The following is a 20,997-nucleotide window of genomic DNA, read 5'->3' as shown; positions in this document are numbered from 1 at the left end:
AGTTTGGAGGCAGGGGTCACACCTGTCCCAGGAGCCTCAGCTGGGAGCACTTCACAAACTGGCACCCAGGGCCTCTCTGAGCTAGGCGTGGAGTCAGCTCCTAGGACACTGGGCTGGGGCTCAGGGGCCCCTGAGAAGGCTCAGAGATGACCCTGGGAGGATTGGGAGGAAGGGGAAATGGGAGACAGGGCCCCAGGTTATCCCCGGGGGGTGCTCCCAGCCCCAGCTCCCCAGCCTCCTGCCACCCAGCGTGACCCCCCCATCCCCACTTGACTCCTGTCAGGTCCTTGGCTGGGTGCTGCCCATCCACTAAAGCCCTTGTTTACCTCTGGGCCCAGCCGGATCACAGTTGCCAGGTAATGGTTGCTGGGAAACAGTTGCCAGGTCACCACTGTTGTCTCCCAGCAGAGGGCTCCCGAGACTTGTTGGGCAGGTAAGAGAGACAGGAGGGCCACTAGCCCGGGTCCTGGCTGGGGCTGAGGCTTGGCCTTGCCCTCTGGTGCTTCTCTCCAGCCCCTGCCCAGAAGCAGAGGAAGGAGGAAGGGACCAGACAGAGACTGGGGTGGACGAGTCTTTGGCGCAGGAGCAGGTCTGTCTCCTAGAAGTAATCCCCGGGAGGGCAGCCTCCTGAGATCCACGGGGACTGACTCCGTCCCCAGAGTGCCGCTGGCCGGGGTGCCAACCCCCCCCCCCCCCCCCGAGCCACTTCAGCACTTCCTGAGCCCTGTGTGGCCGACTGTGAGCTGCTGGGTGCTTCTAACCATGGACTCTGACCTGCAGGCATCTTCCTCAGGGTTAGAAGCCTCTCCTCCCCATCAGACCAGGGTGCGGTTTCCTGCCTTTTTATCTGACCAGGTAAAAAGTTTACCTTAAATTTCTTACAGAGCTGTGAGCCTTCTGCCTGGTCCCTTGCCCTGGGTTTTCGCTCAGTCTTTGCCAAACGTCCTGCTCAGGACCACGCCCTGCTCTGAGGACTAGTTGCTCCCCCGTCCGCCCCTCTGGTGTAAGCCTCCTTTCTGGACTTGGGTTGCATCCTTCAGAGACCCTGAGCTGCAGTCCCCAGAGGAGGGCAGGCACTCCCTTCAGCTGTTCCCACTGCCAGTGCCCCTGCCCAGTCCCTTTTAAAAGGTCTCACGTCAATGTGCATGACAAGAGTGATGGCGATTCGCAGTTTACTGACCATAGGTGAAATTAATAAGTGCCTGATGTTAGAAAGGCTGGGTGGCACGTAAGGCTTGTGGAAAACAGACCCCACACAGGCACACTCAGCCCCTCTGCTGTTGCCTGGGCTGTGGAGAGGTGTCCAGGGGCAGAGGGCAGGGCTTCCGGGCCACTCTCCTGACCACCTCGTGTTGTTGCTCCAGAGTGACCGTGGCCCTCACTGTCACCCCCTATGCAGACTTCTGGCCACAGGGCCAGGCAGCTTGCCCTGGTGTCCTCTCTCTCAAGTCTCCTGACTTGTCCCCACACCCTGGCTTTCCTGGAACTGTCCAGTGGGCACCCCAGCCCTACTGGTACCCGCTGGGCCACAGGCACCACCATCCCAACGTGCTCCTGGGTGTCTATGAGTCCAGCCATCTCTCAGTCAAAGAACAGGCACAGGGCGGTCGGGCAGCAGTGGGTCGACTTCTCCTGGGCCCCTCGCTCCTGGGATTCACTGGCCAGATGGGGAGTTCCTCCCAGCGGGCTGGAGGGCTCTGGTGGCCCTGCAGCTGCTCCCTGAAGGTCCAGCCATCTCCACTCCCCCGTCTTCTCTCTCAACATCCCCTGGCTCCGAGGCCGGTCCCTGGAGGTCTGTTATGGGGTCTGTCCTTCAGGCCTGGTCCTGGGTTCTCCTGCCCACGGGATTCCTCCCCTCTGAGTTCTGACCATGGCACTGAAGGCTTCACTCTCACGGGGTCCTTCCTGTTCTGGAAGCACACGACTCCTTCTGGCGGGGGCAGTTTCTCCCCCACCCCAGGCCTGCTCCCGGGGTGAACTGGCTGCTGAGGGCTGCACACCATCCCCTTTCCTCTGCTCACACCTGGGAAGCCACCCTCAGCCTCTTGGGGTCCTGTACCCCCAGCAGGGTTCCTCGGATCTACTTGGGTTCTGGGAACCAAATGGGAAGGGTCGGGGTCTCCTGGCCCGATTCTCTGCAGGCTGGCATCCCCAGCCTCTCCCAAGGAGTCTTCCCGTTCTGTGTGGGGTCTCAGGGTGCTCCCAGCTTCCGCCCTCATAGACTGGGCTGCTGCTCTCCCCGGCTCCCTGGGCTTCCCTCCGACTGGGGTTTTACTTCTTTCCTCCTCACGGGCACTTTGTGTGGGCAGACACACAGCCTGCTCAGCTGAGAGTCTCGCTGACCTGCCCCACCTGGGGGCCTAGACTCGTGCCCCAGTCGTGGGTCCTGTGCTGTCCCTCTGTCCTGCCCACCTGCTGTAGCCTATGGCTGGCATTCTGTTACGCTTCAGAAAGCCCTTGCCTCCCAAACTGGGTTTGCTTTGTTTTCTCAATGGTGAGGCAGAAGAACTGTCAAGGAAACGACTAGAACTTCCCTGACATATTCCCAAATTGGCCACATGTGCAAATGGGGTAGCATCCAGGGATCTGGGGCAGGCAGGGCAGTGGCCTGCATGCAGAGGGGCCATGAAGGGCAGCAGTACGAGCTGGGAGGCCCCCTCTGGACCTCTGTTCCTCCAGACGGACACTCCCACCCCGGCAGGCCTGACGGCCACTGTCTTTACAGCCAGCATCGGGGCTGTGTGCTGAGAGGCCCGGACAGTCCCTGCAGCAGAGGACTCGCCCAGCAGAGACAGAGATGGCCTCCCCCGCACTGGCCACCAGGCCCCTCAGCCACCATGGAGATGGGAGCCAGCCACAAGCAGACGCCACAGTGCGGGACTCAGGGAGGCGCCCTTCCCCGGGCAGGGTGGGCCTGGCCGCCTGCCCCATCCAAGGGCTGAGGCCTCGGGCTGCCCGACGGGGGGCGGGGGCCGCATCTTCCCCACGGGGCACTCACCCCCGTGTCCCCATGCCCGCGCCCCACAGCTGCACCCGCTTCATCCACCGCCGGGGTCAGCCTGCTCGGACCCACATCTGCTCCAAGAGACCCAAGCGGCCCAGGATCCGGCGGTGCCGGGCCCGGGCGCCGAGTGAGTGCGGAGCCCTGCCTGCGGCTGGCTCACCCCCCTCGCAGCTCCTTCCTGGGACAGCACTCCACCCTCAGGGGGCAGATCTCAGGGGAGGGGACAAAATGCAGGGATCGGGGCTCACAGGCAGAGAGGGAGCACTGCTCTCCACCGCCTGAGCGCTCTGCCTGCCCACGTGCCACCCCGGCAGGCAGACACAGTGGGCACTGCCCCCTCACCCTGCCCCGGCAGCTCCCATCTCTCCCAACTGACCATGGCTTCTTGGGTCACCCATGATGTCATCATGGACATTGTGACCCCTGCCCTCTGGGTACCTCCCGGCACCATGTCTGCTCAAGGCGGCAGCCTCAAACCCCAGCCCCTCCCTGCACAGAGCTCCTGCCCGGTTGGTAAGGAGGGTAGAAATAAGGCTCCCTGCTGGCCCTGCCCCACCCCACGCCTGGCCCTAGAGGGTGGTAACTCATCCCTCTGGCGCCTACTGGCCCCCAGGCTCCTGGTCAGGTCTCTGCTGGGCTGAGGTGGGGCCCAGAGAGGCTGGAGTGAACACCCAGGAGCCCCTGAAATGGGCTGGGGTTGGAAAGGCAGAGTGGGGACCTCCTCAACAGCACTGACCCACCACTCCCCAGGCTGGGCCCATGAGAGACAGATGGGGAGCAGTGGCAAGGAGGGTCTCCCGCCTCAGCTGAGCCAGCAGGACCAAGATGCAGGTGGGCGACAGATGACCCTGAGCGGGCAGGGAGAGCCCTGTGTTCCAGGAACCTGGCCTCTGACCAGCTGCTTGCCTGCAGACCTCCTGGACAACACAGATGCTACCCGGCCCCCAGTGCCCTCCCCAGAGGGGCCCCCACTGGAGGGGGACAAGCAGTCGCCCAGCACCGGGCAGGGCCCCTTCTTCTACATCGGAGGCACCAACGGGGCGTCCATGTGAGTGGGGCCGGTGGCCCTGTCTGCCCCACACCCTTACCTCCGGGTCTGCCCCACACTGATGCCAGCAGTCCCCGCGCCGTCCTCCGGGGACCCTTGGCCCCGGGGTCACTGCTGCCTCCACCCACAGAGTCAGTGCCTACTGCAGGAGCAGAGGCTGGCAGCGCACGCACGACGGCCGGCGCGAGGACTGCAAGCTCAAGTGGTGTGAGATCAAGTGCCGGGACAGCTACTGCAGCTTCCGGGAAGGTGGGGGGCACCCCAGCGGGGGGCGGGGCCTCTGGGTCCTGCGGCGCTGCCCACATGCCACCCCTCCTTGTCCTGCCAGGCCAGCAGCTGCTCTTCCAGCTCCCCAACAACAAGCTGCTCACGACCAAGATCGGGCTGCTCACGGCCCTGCGGGAGCACGCACGCGCACTGAGCAAGGCCAACAAGGTGCCGCCGGGCGGCCAGGCCAAGTGAGCCCCCCGCCTGCTGGGCGTCACCCCGCCCTCAGTGTACCCCTCCTCTGTCATCCACCTGTCCCTGAAAGACCCGGTCCCCCAGACCAGGCGCCCCCTGCTCTCCCCACCCGCGGCCCCTCAGGGCTGACCCCCCTCTGAGACGCCCCCCCCCTCTGGACTTGAGCATCCTCCCCCCATCCACCATGCTCTGGCCACCACTGCCTCCACCCCACCCTGCCACCCCCAGGAATCTTTGTCCTCCCACACAGCTACGCAGGTCCCTCGGGCATGACTGCTCACCACCCACCCCTGCCACTCATCCTCCCTGCCCATTCCCCTCTCCGGCCATGTTCCTCCATCTCCTGCCTTCAACCCCACCGCACAGCCCAGCCCTCCACCCAGGAGCCCGGGTCCTCCATCCACTTCCCAGTTCAACATTCATCTCACATGCCCCACCGTCCGCCCCTCGTCACCTGCCTGTCAAGCAGACAGCCAGAGGTGTCCATCCACCATCTGCTCATCCACGACTCATCTTAACATATGTCCAGTGTCCATTTCCCACTCTTCTATTGGCATCCACCTGTGCTCACAGCATCCATCTGTCCAGCAGACCACCTGCCTGCCCCCGTCTACCTCCATAGCCAGCCGTCCTCCATCTCTCCAGGCCCCCATCCATTCTCCACTGTGGAGGTGGTCACTCAGGCCAGGGCCTGTGTCCCTCTCTGCAGATGTGGAAAGGACACGACAGTGACCCTCGAGGAGCCCACGTGGATCAGTCCGGGATGCCTCGGACTACAAAGGTAAGTGCACCCAGTTCTGATCCTGGGCTCACAGCAGGGTGCCACCAGAAGGGATTGGGGCAGGTGGCAGGGCTGGGTGGGCAGGGCCTCCAGCCTCTGCTGCAGAGAGGCCAGTGGTGTGGTGGCCAGAGGCATGCCCTGGCCAGGCAGAGTGCAAAGGCCCTGCAGGGACGCACTGGGTCATCTGGGGCCTAGGTCAGGCCCCCAGAGTACCGCCAAGCCCCAGGGCAGGGGACAGCCCTGCCACGCTCTCTCCACCTCCCTGCTCTCCCAGGGCTCTGAAAATGGAAGATTTTTTCCCAGAGACCTACCGTCTGGACGTCAAGGATGAGAGACAGACCTTCGTCACCCTGTTTGATGGTGAGAGGCTGCAGACAGCCAGATTCAGGGGGACAGCAGCCTGTAGGGGGCAGTGCACGTCCTGGGGGCATGGAGGAGTCTGGGGGGGACGGCTGGGGAGCGGGGAGGGTCAAGGCGCTGGAGGGGTGTAGGGGCAGGGCCATGGATGGGGGGGCCCTGGTGGGCGGGGTCCAGTGGAGGCAGGGGCCTCAGCTGCCTCTCACCACACAGAGCAGGGTGGGGCCCCTGTCTGGTCAGGCTGAAGGTGAGAAGCGGGGAGCGTCATGGCCAGGTCCCAGGGAGGTGACTAGAACAGCTACAGTGTGGTCAGGGCCATGGCAGGCCCAGGATGGGGGTGGGGTGGGGCCAGAGGCTCAGGGGGTGCTCCCTGCAGAAACCCAGATATGGATCTGCAAGCCCACGGCCTCCAACCAGGGCAAGGGCATCTTTCTGATCAGGAGCCAGGAGGAGGTCAACGCCCTGCAGGCCAAGGCCCAGAGCACGGAGGACGACTCCATCTACCACAAGACGCCCTTTCGGGCACCTCAGGCACGGGTGGTGCAGAGGTGTGGGCGTGGGCTCCAGGAGGGGCCTGGGTGGGGCTGATTCAGATTAGAGGGTACCTGTGAGGGCTGTGGGGGTCAGCAGGGCTACAGAGCAGTCCCCAGATACAGGCTCCAGGACCGGGTAGGTGGGGAGGACTTGGCCAGTTGCCCCTCTCGCGACAGCTCCTCTACTCCCCAGCCAGCTGTGGCTTCTCTGCCTCCAGGCAGGTCCAGCCCCTCAGCACCCCAGGGGCAGGGTTGGGGGCTGGCCTCAAGAAGGTCCCATGGACCTCAGCCTCTGCCAAGCCGGGACTCAGCTCTGGCCACAACTGCTGTCTGTCGTCCCCGCTGTCCAGTCAGCCCTCCTGGGCGCTGCTCCCTGCCTCTGGTCTTGAAGACCTGAGCTCCCCTGCTTGGAATGTCCGCTCCCTTCTGCCCCAAGCCACTCACTCTTCATGGCTCTCAGTAGCCTCCTTCCCCTGCAGGCAGCCCTCCCGCAGGGGCCCAGTCCATCCTGACTCCAGGCTCCTAAAGGAGGCTGTGGCCAAGGTCTGCAGGCCATGCCCTTCCTTCTTCCCAACCCCCGGACCAATGTCCCCTGCCCCTGGACATGTGCCCAGCCAGAGGCCACTCCCATGACAGGGGAGTGTTGGGAGAAGGCAGGGGGAGTGGGGACGCCGGCCAGGCTGGCAGGGCAACTCAGCCCCAGTGGCCGCATGGGGTGCCCAGGTACATCCAGAACCCGCTGCTGCTGGACGGGAAGAAGTTTGACGTGCGCTCCTACCTGCTCATCGCCTGTGCCGTGCCCTACATGGTGTTCTTTGGCCATGGCTATGCCCGCCTCACCCTCAGCCTCTACGACCCCCATTCCAGAGACCTCAGTGGCCACTTGACCAACCAGGTAAGGAGCCCTCGCAGGTGAAGGTCTTCCCTGAGGCATGGGGTGGGACGAGAGGAAGGCTCCCACCTGCCTCTCACAACAGCAGGGCTGCTGCCCTCGGCCCCCAGCTTGGCTCCGCCTGGTGGGCTAGAGAAGGGCCTCAGGGGAGGACTGCAGGGCAGGAGGCCCCTTTGAGAACCCAGGGACCTGCTGGCTGAAGGAGTCTTGGTGGACAAAGGTGTTTGCAGGAGGGTCTCCATAGGCAGGTGCCCGAGGGCCTGGGGCAGCAGGGTCAGGGCCTCCTCAGTGGAGGCGGCCTCCAGGCCCTTATCTTTTCCCCAGTTCATGCAGAAGAAAAGCCCCTTGTACGTGCTACTGAAGGAGGACACGGTGTGGAGCATGGACCACCTCAACAGCTACATCAACGACAAGTTCAGGAAGACCAAGGGCCTCCCCCGAGATTGGGTCTTCACCACCTTCACGGTCCGTCCGCAGCTGTATCCACTCCTGCTGTGGGAAGGGAGGGTCGCTGAGGTCGGGAGCTGTGCGTGTCCACCTGGGCTGAGCTGGGCGTGGGGCTGGTCACGGGGCCTGGGGCTGTGAGCACTGAAGCTCTGTCTGCATGTGTGTTCCGAGTGATGCTTCTCAAAGCTGCTGACAGCTGCAGCCACGGCCCAGCGGCCCCCAGCAGCCCAGGCAGAAGAGCCCGATGTGGCCCACCTGCAAGGGTCCCCGCAGGGCCGGTGATGGCAGCACACCTTCAGTCACAAGACCACAGTGAGAGAGCTGACAGTTCATGACTCGCAGGGCAACTAGAGGAGGTCACAGGCCGGAGAGGATAGGACTTCCCTGCTTACGGGTCACCTGGGAGAGGTGTCTGTTCTTGGGAGTAATTTGTCTACTGTGCGCTTCGCAGGAGCCTGGCAACAAGGGCCACAGAGGAGTGGGTGGGAGGCGGGTGAGCACCAGCTCCACAGAGGGACCGGCCTCTCCTTGCTCAGCCTGGGCTGGCCAAAGCGGAGGTCAGCTGCTGCCTGGCTACCACTCCTAGTCAGGGCCCTGTGGACTGTGGAGGTCACCAGTGTGAGGTGACCCCAGTCATTTTCCCCTGCCCCCCAAATGCACACAACTCAGAATCCACCATTTAAAGTGCACAGGGCACTGGTTTCCCACATCAGGCTGCGGTTGCCCCACTGTCTGACTCCAACGCTGTCACCCAGAGAGAAATCCGGCAGTGGTCCTCCCACCCTGGCAGCCGCTCACCTGCTGTTCTGGGTGTCCCTCAGTGGGTCACCTGTGGCCTCCCTCCTGGGTGTCCCTCAGTGGGTCACCTGTGGCCTCCCTCCTGGGTGTCCCTCAGTGGGTCACCTGTGGCCTCCCTCCTGGGTGTCCCTCAGTGGGTCACCTGTGGCCTCCCTCCTGGGTGTCCCTCAGTGGGTCACCTGTGGCCTCCCTCCTGGGTGTCCCTCAGTGGGTCACCTGTGGCCTCCCTCCTAGGTTCTGCACCTTGCTGCCCACCTGCTGTGTTCCCTCTCTGGCATCCTAGTGTGAGTGGACCTCGGTTGTCCACTGAGCCCAGGCCGCTCTGCTCTGTAATTGCCGTCCTGAGTCAGTGTGGTGCAGACACAGATGCATTTCTCCTGAATGGCCGAGGAAGGCGCTGTGCCCAAGGGTGACGTGCTCACTTTGGGGGACAGTCCCACAGTGACTGCAGCGTTGGACATTCCCAGCAGCAGCTTGGCAGGCTCCAGCTTCTGCGTCCCCTCACCGTCAGCTGCTGTTGTCTGGTTTTCACACTCTGCTGTGTCCCTGCTGGGTCTCACATGGCGCTGATGGCTACTTCCCTAGTGACAATGACCTTGAGCATCTTCTGTGCTCACCGGCTCCCTTCTCTAGGGAATGTCTTTGGAGCCTCTCCGTGTTCTCTATTCAGCTGAGACACTTCTTTAGATGTTTTGAATACCAGAACCTTGCCACGTACATGATCCGAAAATATTTTCTCTCGTTTTGTTGTCTTCACTTTTTTGATAATGTCCTTGTTCGTAAAAGCCTTTAGTTTTTGCTTTGTTTGGTGCTGGGAATTGAACTCAGCACAAGTTGCGTGCCGAGCACACACTGTACCGTTGCCTTACACTGAATAAAGTCTAAAAGCTTTTACTTTTTAAATATTTATTGTGGTACTGACGATTGAACCCAGGGGCACTTTACTGTTGAGTGGCATCCCCAGACCCTTTTAAAATTACTTTTATTTTGAGACAGGGTCTCATTAATTTGCAGGAGCAGGATTACAGGTGTGCGTCACAATGCCTGGCCAAAAGCTTTTTAATTTTGATGGAGGCCCATTTTATCTATTTTTTCTTCTGGTTCTTCATGTTTTGGATGTCATATCTAAAAAACTATTTCCAGGTTTGGGTGCAACTCAGCAGTAGAGCACTTACCTACATAGGGTGCTTGGTTTGATCCCCAGAACCACAATGAACAAAAATCATCAAATTTTTTGTTTTCCTCTAAAGGTAATGCAGTCTTCCCCCATTTTCTGGATAACTGATTTTTGTGCACAGAGGGAGGTAGGGATCCAGCCTCCTCTGCTGGCATGTGGCTTCAAGTTCTCCCTGTGCTCTGTTGAACAGACTGTCCGGCCCTCACTGAATGGTCTTTGGGTGGGCTCCCTTCTGGACTCTCAGCTCTGTTGATGCATGCAGTGACTGTCCTTAGGCCAGCACCACACCTTTCAGTCACTGCAGCTCTGCTGTGAGTCTTGAAATCAGGAGTGTGAACCTTTCCATGTTGTCTTCTTCAAGATGGTTTTGGCTTTTCTGAGGTCCCTTGCGATTCCATATGAATTTAAGGATTCGTTTTACATTCCTGGGAGGCAGTCCATTGAAGTTGGAATAGGGGTTACATTGAGTCTATAGATCACTTTGGGTAGCACTGACATCATAACAATATTTAGCTCTCCAACCCATGAACAGGGGAGGTCTTTCTACATTAGCTCTGGCGATGTTTCATAGTTTTCAGCGTACCAGTCTTTCACCTTCATAAATATTGATCATAGCCATGTTGTTATTTTGGATGACATTGTGAATGGAATCACTGTCTTAATATCTTCTTTGGATTGTCAAATTGATAGTGTGTGTGCATATTGACCTTGTATACTGCGACTTTGCTGAATTTATGAGCTCTGATTTTGTATGTGGATTTTTAGGATTGATACATATTATGAATATAGGGTCATGTCACCTGAGAATGGAGAGAGTCTTATTCTTTCTTTCAAATCTGGATGAATTTTGCCTCTTTCTGCCTAACAGTCCCAGGACCCCACTGGCCTCCTTGTCTTGCTCCTGAGCTGGGGTTTCCCACAGCTCCCTGATCATGCTGGGTTCCTTTCTTCCCCTGGTTTGCTCAGTGGTTTTATCATGGAAGGTGTTAAATGATGCCAGTCACTTTTCCTGATTGGGTGTTATTTCCCCTCACTCAGTGTGTTGTATTGCACTGTTAGCCTTTCTGTGCTGAAATACTCTTTCCTGGGGTAAATCCCACTTGATAGTGGGATGTAATCACTTAAATGTGCTACTAGACTTACTTTGTTTGCTAGTTTTTATTGAGAATTCTGTGTGTATGCTCATCAGTCTGAAGTTTTCTTGTTTTCTTCTGGTTTTGAGGCAGAGCACATCGGTCAGCTTTCTGTCTCTGTAACAGACACTGAGCTTTGTTTCCTGTGGCTTACAGTTTTAGAGGTTTCGGTTCATGTTCAGTTGGACCTTGTTTGGGGTTGGTTAATTTCAACTAATTTGTCTTTGAATACAGTCTATTAAAGACAACCTACTGCAGTTTTTTAAAAAATGCCTTCTGCCAACTCATTTGAGATTCTAACCCATTATATAATTATCAATAAGGTAGGATCTACATTTCTTTTTTCATACTCGGGATTGAACCCAGGGCACTTTACCATTGAGCTACAACCATGGCCTTTTCTATTTTTTTATTTTGAGACAGCCCAGGCTGACCTCAAACTTGCCATCCTCCTGCCTCAGTCTCCCAAGTCCCTAGGATGACAGGTGTGGCCCACTGTTCCCAGCTTATCACTCTTCAAACATTGTTTCTGCTCCTTTCTCTCCCCTCCTTCCAGGACTCCCACTATGCACGTGTCTGCTTGATGATGGTGTTCCACACCCAATATCTCCTTTTGTGTGTGTGTGTGTGTGGTGCTGGGGATTGCACCCAGGGCCTTGTGTATGCAAGGCAAGCACTCTACCAACTGAGCTCTATCCTTAGAGACCTACCACAACCAAGTCTCTAAGGCTTTATTTTTCTTCATTATTCTTTCTTTTCCTCAGACTGGCTAATTTAAGTTAAAAAAAAAAAAATTTGAGACTGGGGCCAGCCTGCACAACTTAGAGATACCTTGGCCCCAAACTCATGGGCTCGAGTGTGGCTGGGGCTACAGAAGCATGCCACCACCCCAGCACCAGTGGACACTCTAGAACTTCTACTTGCCTTCCTTCTGTCAATTAGATTTGTTCCACTATGTCCACTAATGGGAGATATTTTCCAAGGCTACTGCTGAGCTGGGAAACAGGAAGTGAAACTAATGAGGCGAGTCTGAATACTAGAGAGCTCCCCATTCTTAAAAAATATCTTTGGCTGTAGGATGGACATAATATTTTATTTTTTTAATGTGGCGCTGAGAATCGAACCCAGTGCCTCACACATGCTAGGCAAATGCTCTGCCACTAAGCCCCAGCCCAGTGCAGAGCTGCTCTGTGTTCTTGCCAAGATTTTGCATGTGCCATTGGTTGTCTTGTCCTGCTGTGAGTGAGCCATTCAAGGACAGAGATTTCCTGTTCCCTTCACCCTTGAATCCTCAGCCCTCCTGCCACACAGGAGGAAGTCCATGGGTTTGTTGAGTGAGTTTCTGGCTGTAAGCCTGTGACTCTCAGAGGATGGTGTGGTAGCGGAGCAGGTACAGGTGGGAGTGTGATTGACAGCTCAGGCTTGGGAGATGTCACCAGGACCCACAGGTCAAGACTGTGATCCTTCCCTGCTTAACCCACAGAAGCGGATGCAGCAGATCATGGCCCACTGCTTCCTGGCAGTCAAGTCAAAGCTGCAGTGTAAACTGGGGTACTTCGACCTCATTGGCTGTGACTTCCTGATTGATGAGAACTTCAAGGTGCTGTCCTGAGTGGATGAGGTTTGATTGGCAGGTGCAAGGAGGCACAGTCCATCTGTACACCTTGACCACACCACAGGCCCGTGGGTGCCCTCTGCAGTCAGACCCACCCTGCCTGTTCCCAGTCCCAGGGTGGTGTATCCATAAGGCTCAGCTCCTGCTGCAGCTGGGGCAAATCCATACCCCCTCCTCAGGACACCTCTGGACAGAGACCCTCAGACTGTCAAGGTGTCAGACCCATGGTCAAACAAGGGGATGGAGGTTACAGGGGAAAAAGCAATCTGCCCAGAGTCACTTGGCTTCATGGGAACCAGGGCCCCAGCCTCCTGCTGGCTTAGTGGTCTGTAGGTGGGTGGGTGAGTGGGAGGGTGAGTTGGGATGTTCACCAGTGTCCTGCCCAGGTGTGGCTACTGGAAATGAACTCCAACCCTGCCCTGCACACCAACTGTGAAGTCCTGAAGGAGGTCATCCCTGGTGTGGTCATGGAAACCTTGGGTGAGCCTCAGCATCCCGACCCCACAGCTAGGTGGAAGGGACCCTCTCCCTGCCTGCCCAGTACTGTGCTCTATCCTGCCCTCTCCCAAGTTCAGATCCCACAAATTAGCTCTCCAGCAGGCCCAAACCCTGCATCACGCCCCAACCTCCCTACTAAGGTTGTCCCCCTACACCTCACCCCGAGCTGGGTCCCACCCTTCGAGGCCCCCTCTCCTCCCCTGCCCCCAGAACCCCAGGCAAGTTCTGGGGAGGCTGGACCTCCTTTCCACCCCCGCCAAAGCCCCACTCTTCCCACTCCTCCCCCAGACCTGGCGCTTGAGACCTTCCAGAAGAGCTTACGGAGTCAGGGGATGATGCCCCTGCTGTCGCAGCGCCGCTTCGTGCTCCTGCACAACGGAGAGGCCGACCTGGGGCCGCGCCTGGGGGGCTCGCGCACCTTCCCCCGCCGGCCTCCACCGCCCCGGCCAGTCTGCGAGGCCGCGTCCTCCGCGCCCCCCGCGCCCCCCGCGCCGCGCGCCGCAGACAGGCCGGGCGCGCGCAGGCCCGCGCCTCCCCGGGGCGCGCCTCCCCGGCCCCTCTCCGCCCCGCGCCGTCCGCGGCCGCCCGGCATCGGCGCGGGCGCTGCCGGCACCCAAGGCGAGGAGACCGCGGCCCCCGGCCCCGAGCGGCCGCGCGTGGACGGCAGGGACCCGGCGCGGGAGCCCTCCCCGGAGCCGCCGGAGGAGGAGCGCCAGGAGCGGGGGAGCGTCAGCCACCGCGGCTCCTAGACCTCGGCCCCCGCGCCCCGCGGTCCCCGCGCGCGGCCGCGCCCTCTGGGGACCTATAAAGGCTACTTTGTGACAAACGCGGCCTCCACAGAGGGTCTGGGGGGCCGCCGCCCCGGCCCGCGAGCCGACCCACCAGGGCGACCCGCGTCCTTCCCGCTGCCCACCAACCCCGACTCCACCGCCTTCCTTAGGGCGAGGTGGGGGCTGCGGGAAGGAGGCGTGCCCGGCCTGGCCTCCCTCATGGCGCAGCCCACCGGCTCCTGATCTCCTGCCCAGGGCCCTGTGCTGCTCATCCCCCAGGACCGGCCTGCAGCCCTCATGACCCCCAACTCCAGCCTGGCACTGGGATCCGCCACAGTGAGGTTTCTCCAGGAAAGGTCTGGATCCCCACGGACTCTTCGGAACCCCTCTGGATTGCTCTTCTGGGGCTGCCCATGGCTCGCCCCGACCCTGCCCAGCACAGCTTTTATCTGGGCCTTGGACACCAGGCAAGGGCACTCTCCATAGCCCCACAGCCCCCCTTCCCCACAGAGGCCCAGACCTTGGAGGTGAAGGGCCCAGGGCTTTTGGTAGTGGTCCCGGAAGAATGTGGGGTCAGCACTGGCCAGGCCCCAGCAATCCTGAGGCCTCCCACACTACTCCCCGTGGGCCTGGGATTTGAGGAGAGAACTCCAGCACTCTGGGCCCTGAGGTGTCTAGGCCCTCCACCCAGTGGCCAAGGCATTACCTTGCCGGCGTAGGAGGCTCCCCTCTCCAGGGGTCCTGCAGGCCCCCAGCTTGCACACACTTCTGCTTGTGCTACCCCAACTCCAAGTGGTCGTGGCCAGGCATCAAATCCTCCTGAGCTGCCCCACTGCTGACCTTCCCTTGTCCAACAGAGGAGCCAGCTCCACCCCAAATGCAGAGTGGCTGCTTTCTCTCTGTCTGCATTGGAGTGATGGAAGCATCTGAGGGGGCCAGAGAACCTGTCTTGAGGCGCTGGCTCCCTACCCCTTGCAGGCAGGGCTGTTGCCATCCAGGGATGCAATTCCATGTCACCACTAGAGGGCGCTGTCTGCCACTGTTTCTGGCCAGCATACACAGGGACCCGTGCAGCCAGGAACAGACAGGGACAGGGGCTCAAAGAGGTAAAGTGAACCCCCCCCCAATCACAGAGCCCCTGGTCGTGGAGACCCTGGGGGTACACCTGTGGTTAGCCCATGCCACAGCTCCCATACACACTGCCTGCCCTGTCCTGGGTGCTCTATCCAACCCTGACCCAAGTCTAGTCACCCTGCTGCTGTGGCCCACAGCCTGGAGTCCCACCTGCTAGGCAAGAGCACACAAGTGTTCCTGTGGGAAGGGCCCAGCTCTGGAGTCCACCAAGGCCAGGGAGGGGCAAAGACCCTTTGAGGCCATATTGCCATAGCTCCTGGCTACTGCAGCCATGTCCCCTTAGGGTCACCTCTTGCTCTCTCCCTCTGCTCTTGTCACTGAAACCCCTGAGCCTTGGTGCCTTATAGGCCTCTTGCCCACTCTAGCGCCCAGCCCAAGTTGGGGTTCTGTTCCATGGTGGCCTCACTACTGTCACAGAACACTAAAGCACTCCTCACCTCCCACAGTTGGGCCATTGACCTCAGGTTCAGGGGCCTCAAGATGTCAGCAGAGGTGACAGAGCCCTTGGGAGGTGCTCCCCTGCTGCCTTGGGGACATGAGCCTGCACTAGACCTGTTCTGAGAAGGGCCCACTGGCAGTGCTTGGCCCTGTTCCTGATGAGCTCCCCAAAGGCCAGGACTGTATCTGGCAGCCCTGAGTGCCCAGATGTCAATAAAGGATGTTTCCTGAGATTCCCTGCTCCTTATTCGTTCCACAGGAATGACAGCCACATCCCGCCCCACGGGGCCCTCCCCAGCTCCTCCCAGCCCACATGCATGCTTTGAGGTGCCCTCTAGTCCAGGACTGCAAGGGGGGTCCCAGGGAGAGGTGGGCTGCGGAGCCCTGAGCCCTGGGTGTCTGGCAGGTGTGAGGTCTTTAATTCAGGCAGAAAGAACCAGCAGGGTCAGGGGACCTCACAGACCTGCTGCTGGAGAGGTGACCCTCCCTATCACACTCCCTCTTTCTCCCTCTCTCCTCTGCCCACTCCTTTTCCCTCCGTCTCTCTTCCAGGGCTAAATTCTGGGGTCCTGCTGGTGGGCAGGGAATTCAAGAAGTGTCCTCTACCAGCAGAAAGTATAGGGAGTCAAGTGGCCCCGAGGCCTGACCCAGGCTCCCATCCCTGCAGCCCACAGGGGCCGACCAGGACAGACCCTCACAGGGCACACACTGGGGCCTGCCTCAGCCAGGGCTACTGAGCACCTGGGGTCAGCCAGACTAAGGTCTATTGGGGCTGTCTGCTCACCCACCCCTAAGCCCCTTTCCCCTTGGAAATATCTGGTGGGATGGGGGGCAGAGGCCAGAGCAGCCCTTGACCTGAATCACCATTTCTGGAAAGCACCCCAAATCTTGGAGCTTTCTGGAAAAATGAGGCGATGGGTGAATGTCTGCCTGCCTGACCCAGGAGGGGGTGAGCAGCTGGCTGAGGGGCAGCCCCTCAAGAGTGAGCTGTCCTCTGGTAGGGAGGATGGGACAGTGCCTATCTGATCACGTGGGGGCACATCCCAGCCACTGGGGCTGCCAGGCCCCGCCTGCCCTCTAAGGCCCCTCCAGTTGTTCTGAGACTTGGGCTGGGGGCAAGGGCTGGTGGCCAGTTCTGTCTAGCAAAAAAGTCTTTTCCCCATCCTCACCTTAACTCTCTCCAACTGGAAGGAATCTCACCCTTAGTTTGCGGTCCTACCCTGCCTGAATGCAGATCTCAGTGAAGGGAGGTGTCTCTTTGAGAAAGGTGAGTGGGTGGAGCTGGGCTGGCAGGCACCAACTGTGGCCGGAAGCACTTCTGGGAACAGAGATGGCCTCTGGGGCCTTATCTGAGGCTGAACAAAACCTACCAACTGTGGGGCGGCTGGGGAGAGTTGAGGCCAGGGGAGCTGCGGTTTTCCGGAAGAGCTGGAGAGCCTCCTATGGGAGGGGTTGGCCTGGGCCGCCTCGGGGGTGGGGGGGCAAGCGTGTCCCCCCGCCAGCCAGCCTCACCTGCTCTCCCACCCCAGCCCCTCTGGGTCTCCATGCGCCTCCAGGCAGCCCTGGGCTCTGCCCCCACACCTGGATCTCACGCAGGTGGACCCGGGCCAGGCAGGGGCTGAGGGGGGACAGGGAGTGACGCCTGCCGAGAGCACGGAGGGGGCTGGGCCGGCAGCGGAATCCCCCACCTGCTCTGCACAGACAGCCTTCCGCCCCCACCCCAGTGCTGTGCTGACGTTTGGCCCAGTCGCCCCCACGGGGGCCGCCCCCCAGGGGTTTCCAGCTGAGTCAGCCCTGTGTAACCTTGGCGGACCTCGGTGCTTTCTGGGGACACCCCCAGAGGTGTCCTGAGGGGAGCAAGGGTGGGGTCCATGGACCTGCAGGGGCGCAGTGAGCCCAGAGAGCCCCCCAGTGCCCCTTCCAGCTGTGCCAGGCCTTGTTGGCCCAAGAGTTTACGTTGCCTGATCTGCCTCACTCCCTCACCCTGGGGTGAGGTAGGCTCCCGGCAGCTCCCAGAGCACAGAGAAGGTGCTGGTAAAAATGCTGATGCGGTGTCTTAATAAATGGGTGACCAGAGGTAGATGACCACTGTCCACTATCCAGCACGTCCCCAGCTGTCCCTGGGCTTTTCATGTTCTGGGTCCTCTTGTCATCCTCTCCCACCAGTCTAGGCATGCTTTGGCCTTCAGTCTTTCCCAGGAGCCTGTGTGCTGGGGGCCTGACACCCCAGATTGCAGGTCACTTACCTGCTGTGGGCTGGGCCCACTGCCCACTGCCACTGGGAGCTGAGGGGGCTGAGGGCAGATGGAGATGGGGAACGCGTAGGGGGTTGAGGGCAGTGGCCAGGTATGCACATGCCCCAAGGTGCTGCTAAGACTGGTCCCCACTGGTCTGCCACTCCCCGGACAGCCTTGCCAAGACATCCCTATCAGATCTCTCCGGTAGCAGCTGCAGCTGGGGCTGCCAGGAGGCTGTGAACATGCTCTGCAGGGTGGGACCAAGTGCCATGCCCTAGAGAGAGGGATCCAAGGACAGGAGAAGGCCCAGCGCCAAGGCAAGCCACCTGGAGGCTGCTTCACATCAGAAGTGCTGGGGTGGAAAGTGACCAAGTCTGAGTCCCTGGGTACGGGGCACAGTGAGGCAAGTCAGGTGGTGGGCAGTGCAGAAACCAGTCTCCACTGGCTTTCAGAGGGGTGGTGGCCCAGAGACCACAGGTCCAGCACGTGGCAGCTCAGTGGGGGCCAGAAAAGCAAGGAGAGGTGGTCTGGCTAAGCACCAAGAAGGCAGGTCCGGTGTGGGGCCTCTCCTCCGGGAAGCCTCCTGAGCCCTGTGGCCCCTGCCAACTGCCTGTGCCCAGGACTCGAAGAGTCCTGAACTGTGCTCCCCCACCCCAGCTGGGAGCTCCTGGGACGGGACTTGGCTGTGCCTTTGAAGCCTGGGAAAGGGACCATGGGTGTGGGTGGACAGAGTGCCCCGAACCCCAGCCCTGGGCTCCCTGCCCTTCTTTCCATCCCCCATTACACATCCACTCAGGTCACTGAACAAGTGTTTATTGAAAACCACCTGCAGCCAGGTTCCCCTGCTGGACACTGCACACCCGTGGGGGGACCACAGACCCCACCCCAGCAGGGCTGGCCAGGGAGGAAGGCAGTCATGGCTGCCCATCTCTCCCAGAGGGCCAGCCATGGCCACCACCCTCCTGCAGAGTCTAGGGAACTTGTCACTGTCACCATCCTGTACCCACTTCCACCGTTGAGGGGAGCAGGGCCGGGCCCAGAACAGATGGAAAGCAGAGCCCTGGCTCCCAAGGGTCAGCCTGGGCAAGCTCCTGGGGAGGGTCTGGCTTGGGGTGCAGCTTCTCCTGAGGATGGTCAGCCTCACACCCACGGATGCCCCAGCTCGTCCTTCTCCAGCCGCTCCCCCCGCTCCTCCTCAGGGAACTGGCAGCTGCAGGCATCCTCTGCGGGTGGGGGGAGCACCTCTAGAAGTGGCTGGGTCTCTGTAGGGGGGTCGTGGTCAGCAGGCAGCCTGAGCCCTCCACCCTCTCTCCTCCCCTAGGACCCAACTGACCTTGAGGCCACATGTGCTTCCTCCTCAGCTGCCAAATGTGCAGGCTGAGCTGGACTGTGGTCAGGACGAGGATGCAGGTGGCCATGGCCAAGAGGAGGATGGTCAGCTGGCCATGTGGCTCAGCGGGCAGAGACCCCAGGAAGCATACAGCATTGTGAGTTTTGTTCCCATGGAACATGGTGAGAAAACCAAACTGGTCGCAGCTGGGACACAGACACAGACACGGTCAACCTTGGTGCTCTGGGCTATTTAGGGGATCACAGGGCCCTCAGGGGTGGCCACCCTGGGAGGGACAGGACAGGATCCCTTGGAGCTACATGGCCAAGGCCTCGCTCAGCACTCACTCTGTCCAAGGTCTGCAGCGGCCCTCTTGGCCACTGGAGAAGGTCCCCACAGCGCAGTCCACACACCTGAAGCCGAACTTGAACTTCCCTAGGAACAGACAGTTGACAGACTGCAAGAAGCACTGGGGTAGGTGAGGACACAGGCCAGCGACAGGGTCCCCTGGAGTCTGACCCCATGGTTTCCATTCACCAGAGGTCTCTGATGCCCACAGGACAGGAGTCCTGCACAATCAGTGCCCGCGTGTACCAGTTACAGAGCTGGTGCAGATGGACAGGGCAGGTAGCAGGCCCTGAGTCATAGTTAAGAGTGAGGGGCTGGAATCCAGACAGCTCCTGGACACCCCCACGGGCCCTCAGAGCCAGCCCTGAGGGTGTGAGCAGCACAGGCCCAGGATATGAGGGCAGGAGCTCCCCTAAAGCTGCATAGTCAGGAGACGGCATCCGAGATCCTGGTCCCCGTGCTCAGAGGATGCACCCACACCCCAGCAGACGGCACCCTGCCCACCACACTCCCTGGAGCTCTGGGTCTGCCTCACACAGCCAGCAGTGGCCTCCCAGGGACTCACCTTCAGGCACTGCTTCCTGGCCTGGAGGGCAGGGGTGGTGTGTACAGGTCTGGCATCCAGGGTCCCCGCAGTGGAATTCGGACTTGACACATATACAGTCAGAACAGTTCTTCTCATCTGGGTGGAGAGTGAGCCAGCCTCTCAGCAGCCAGCCTGAGTCTCCTCCTTCTCCCACTTCTCTTCTGACCTCCACCCTCAGCCAGCTCCAGGCCAGGAGCCTGGGCTTTGTCCAATTCAGTCTCTCCACCTCCCGGGGCCAGCCCCTCAGCACACATGGCTGGCTGATGGTGGGTGTGACCGGACAGGAAGTCACCTGGGGCTTCCTGAGAGCCCCCTTCCCCCTTCCCATCCTGCACTACCCCCTCCAGGCCCCAGGGACACTTCAGAGGCTGTCCACTGTCCACCACAGCCTTAGAGATGTGGAAAAAATGGGGTCAAACCCCAGAGGACCCTTTCACTGACCCTTTCAGAGCTGCCTTCCCCACCCCCAGGCCTGGAAGGGTGCTTTCCTGCAGTCCTCATCCTGGCACTACCCCCTACCCACTATGGCAGCGGCAGCAGAGGGGCCGAAAGACGTGCCTGGACCCCAAGCTGCGCAGGAAGTGGCCTGGGTGATGGCCAAGGTTCCACCAGCCGACAGGAGACAGGGAAGCCTTCCTGCCCCTGAACCCCAGGCACTCTTGGGGTCTCCAGCTCCCTCAGGCCCCTGGCCCTGTTCCCTGACCTTAGGACACCGGACTGAGCTAGAAGCCTCAGCCTCCCTGCGAGATCCCACGGAGACCGAGGCTCTAGGCCCTCCTTGGCCCAGCAGCTGGGTCTGCGCACGCGAGGAGGCGCCCGTCCATCCCCGGCTCCCGTGCTGCGTCTTACCCGGGGCACAGGAGCCACAGCAGCGCGTATCGGTCCCAGTCCCTTGCAGCCAGCGGCCAGGGCCGCAGTGCTGCCCTCGCGCGGGACTCAGACCCGGACCCAGGGCGCAGAGCAGCATGACCCCGCACAGGGATGCCTGCGGGCCCATCGCGCCCCTCGGCGGTCCTGCTCCGGGGATTTTAGGAGGCCTGGCCTGCTCGGACACGCCCCGCCCCCGCCCTAGTTACCGCCTCCCTTGCTGGCGCCAGGCCTCCCCACCTCCAGCAGGCCGGGTGGTGTCCGGGCAGGGCTCTTAGAGGCCACCCAGAGAGGGTGGGAGGAAGCCTTCCATGAAGTATCCAGACCCCCAAAGAACCTCAGCATGGGTCCCACTGCTGGGAAGCCTGGGAAGCTAGGTGGGGAGCTAGGACCAGCCCCTCCCACCCAGCCCACCCTGCCGCCTGAGGCTGCAGAGTGTCTACCGGTGCACAGCTGTGGGTTGCCGCTGTGTGGGTCCCCCCCCCCCTGTGGCTTAAAACCTCCAGGGGATCCCCTTTGCCTCTCCCACCGCAGGGGGCTGA

At 60.6% G+C, this 20,997-nt stretch overlaps 2 protein-coding genes across 7 annotated transcripts; one reads left to right on the top strand and one right to left on the bottom strand.

Moving 5' to 3' along the window:
* Positions 1-339: 339 nt before the first annotated feature.
* Ttll10 (tubulin tyrosine ligase like 10) lies at positions 340-15,320 on the top strand. Of its 6 annotated transcripts, none has more exons than XR_006847302.2 (16): positions 341-589; positions 781-855; positions 2,726-3,131; positions 3,755-3,835; positions 3,917-4,052; positions 4,183-4,301; positions 4,381-4,510; positions 5,224-5,295; positions 5,570-5,655; positions 6,029-6,200; positions 6,909-7,080; positions 7,402-7,542; positions 12,116-12,232; positions 12,634-12,727; positions 13,034-14,621; positions 15,096-15,320. XR_006847302.2 is itself a non-coding variant. In XM_058572624.1 (16 exons), exons 3-16 carry the CDS (start codon positions 2,838-2,840, stop codon positions 13,492-13,494), a joined length of 1,920 nt encoding a protein of 639 aa, XP_058428607.1. In that variant the 5' UTR covers positions 344-589; positions 885-1,003; positions 2,726-2,837; the 3' UTR covers positions 13,495-15,320. The 6 variants fall into 6 exon arrangements, 5 of the variants coding, with proteins under 5 accessions (XP_046280812.1, XP_046280810.1, XP_046280809.1 ...); XM_058572624.1 differs by lacking the exon at positions 781-855 and adding an exon at positions 885-1,003 and having other exon boundaries at positions 344-589; positions 2,726-2,872; positions 3,028-3,131; positions 13,034-15,320; XM_046424860.2 differs by having other exon boundaries at positions 344-589; positions 2,726-2,872; positions 3,028-3,131; positions 13,034-15,320.
* Positions 15,321-18,121: 2,801 nt separating this feature from the next.
* Tnfrsf18 (TNF receptor superfamily member 18) lies at positions 18,122-20,634 on the bottom strand. Its single transcript, XM_046424724.2, has 5 exons — positions 20,438-20,634; positions 19,568-19,684; positions 19,002-19,089; positions 18,658-18,860; positions 18,122-18,586 (listed from the first exon to the last, which is right to left on the bottom strand). Exons 1-5 carry the CDS (start codon positions 20,583-20,585, stop codon positions 18,465-18,467), a joined length of 678 nt encoding a protein of 225 aa, XP_046280680.1. The 5' UTR covers positions 20,586-20,634; the 3' UTR covers positions 18,122-18,464.
* Between the last annotated feature and the right edge of the window lie 363 nt (positions 20,635-20,997).

Source organism: Marmota monax, unplaced genomic scaffold (assembly GCF_021218885.2).
Source record: "Marmota monax isolate L192 unplaced genomic scaffold, Marmota_monax_Labrador192_F-V1.1 WCK01_AAM20220418_F8-fsc00080, whole genome shotgun sequence".
NCBI classification, from domain to species: Eukaryota; Metazoa; Chordata; class Mammalia; order Rodentia; family Sciuridae; genus Marmota; species Marmota monax.
The sequence above is the reverse complement of the archived record's forward strand: the minus strand, read 5'-3'. Positions and strand labels throughout refer to the sequence as shown.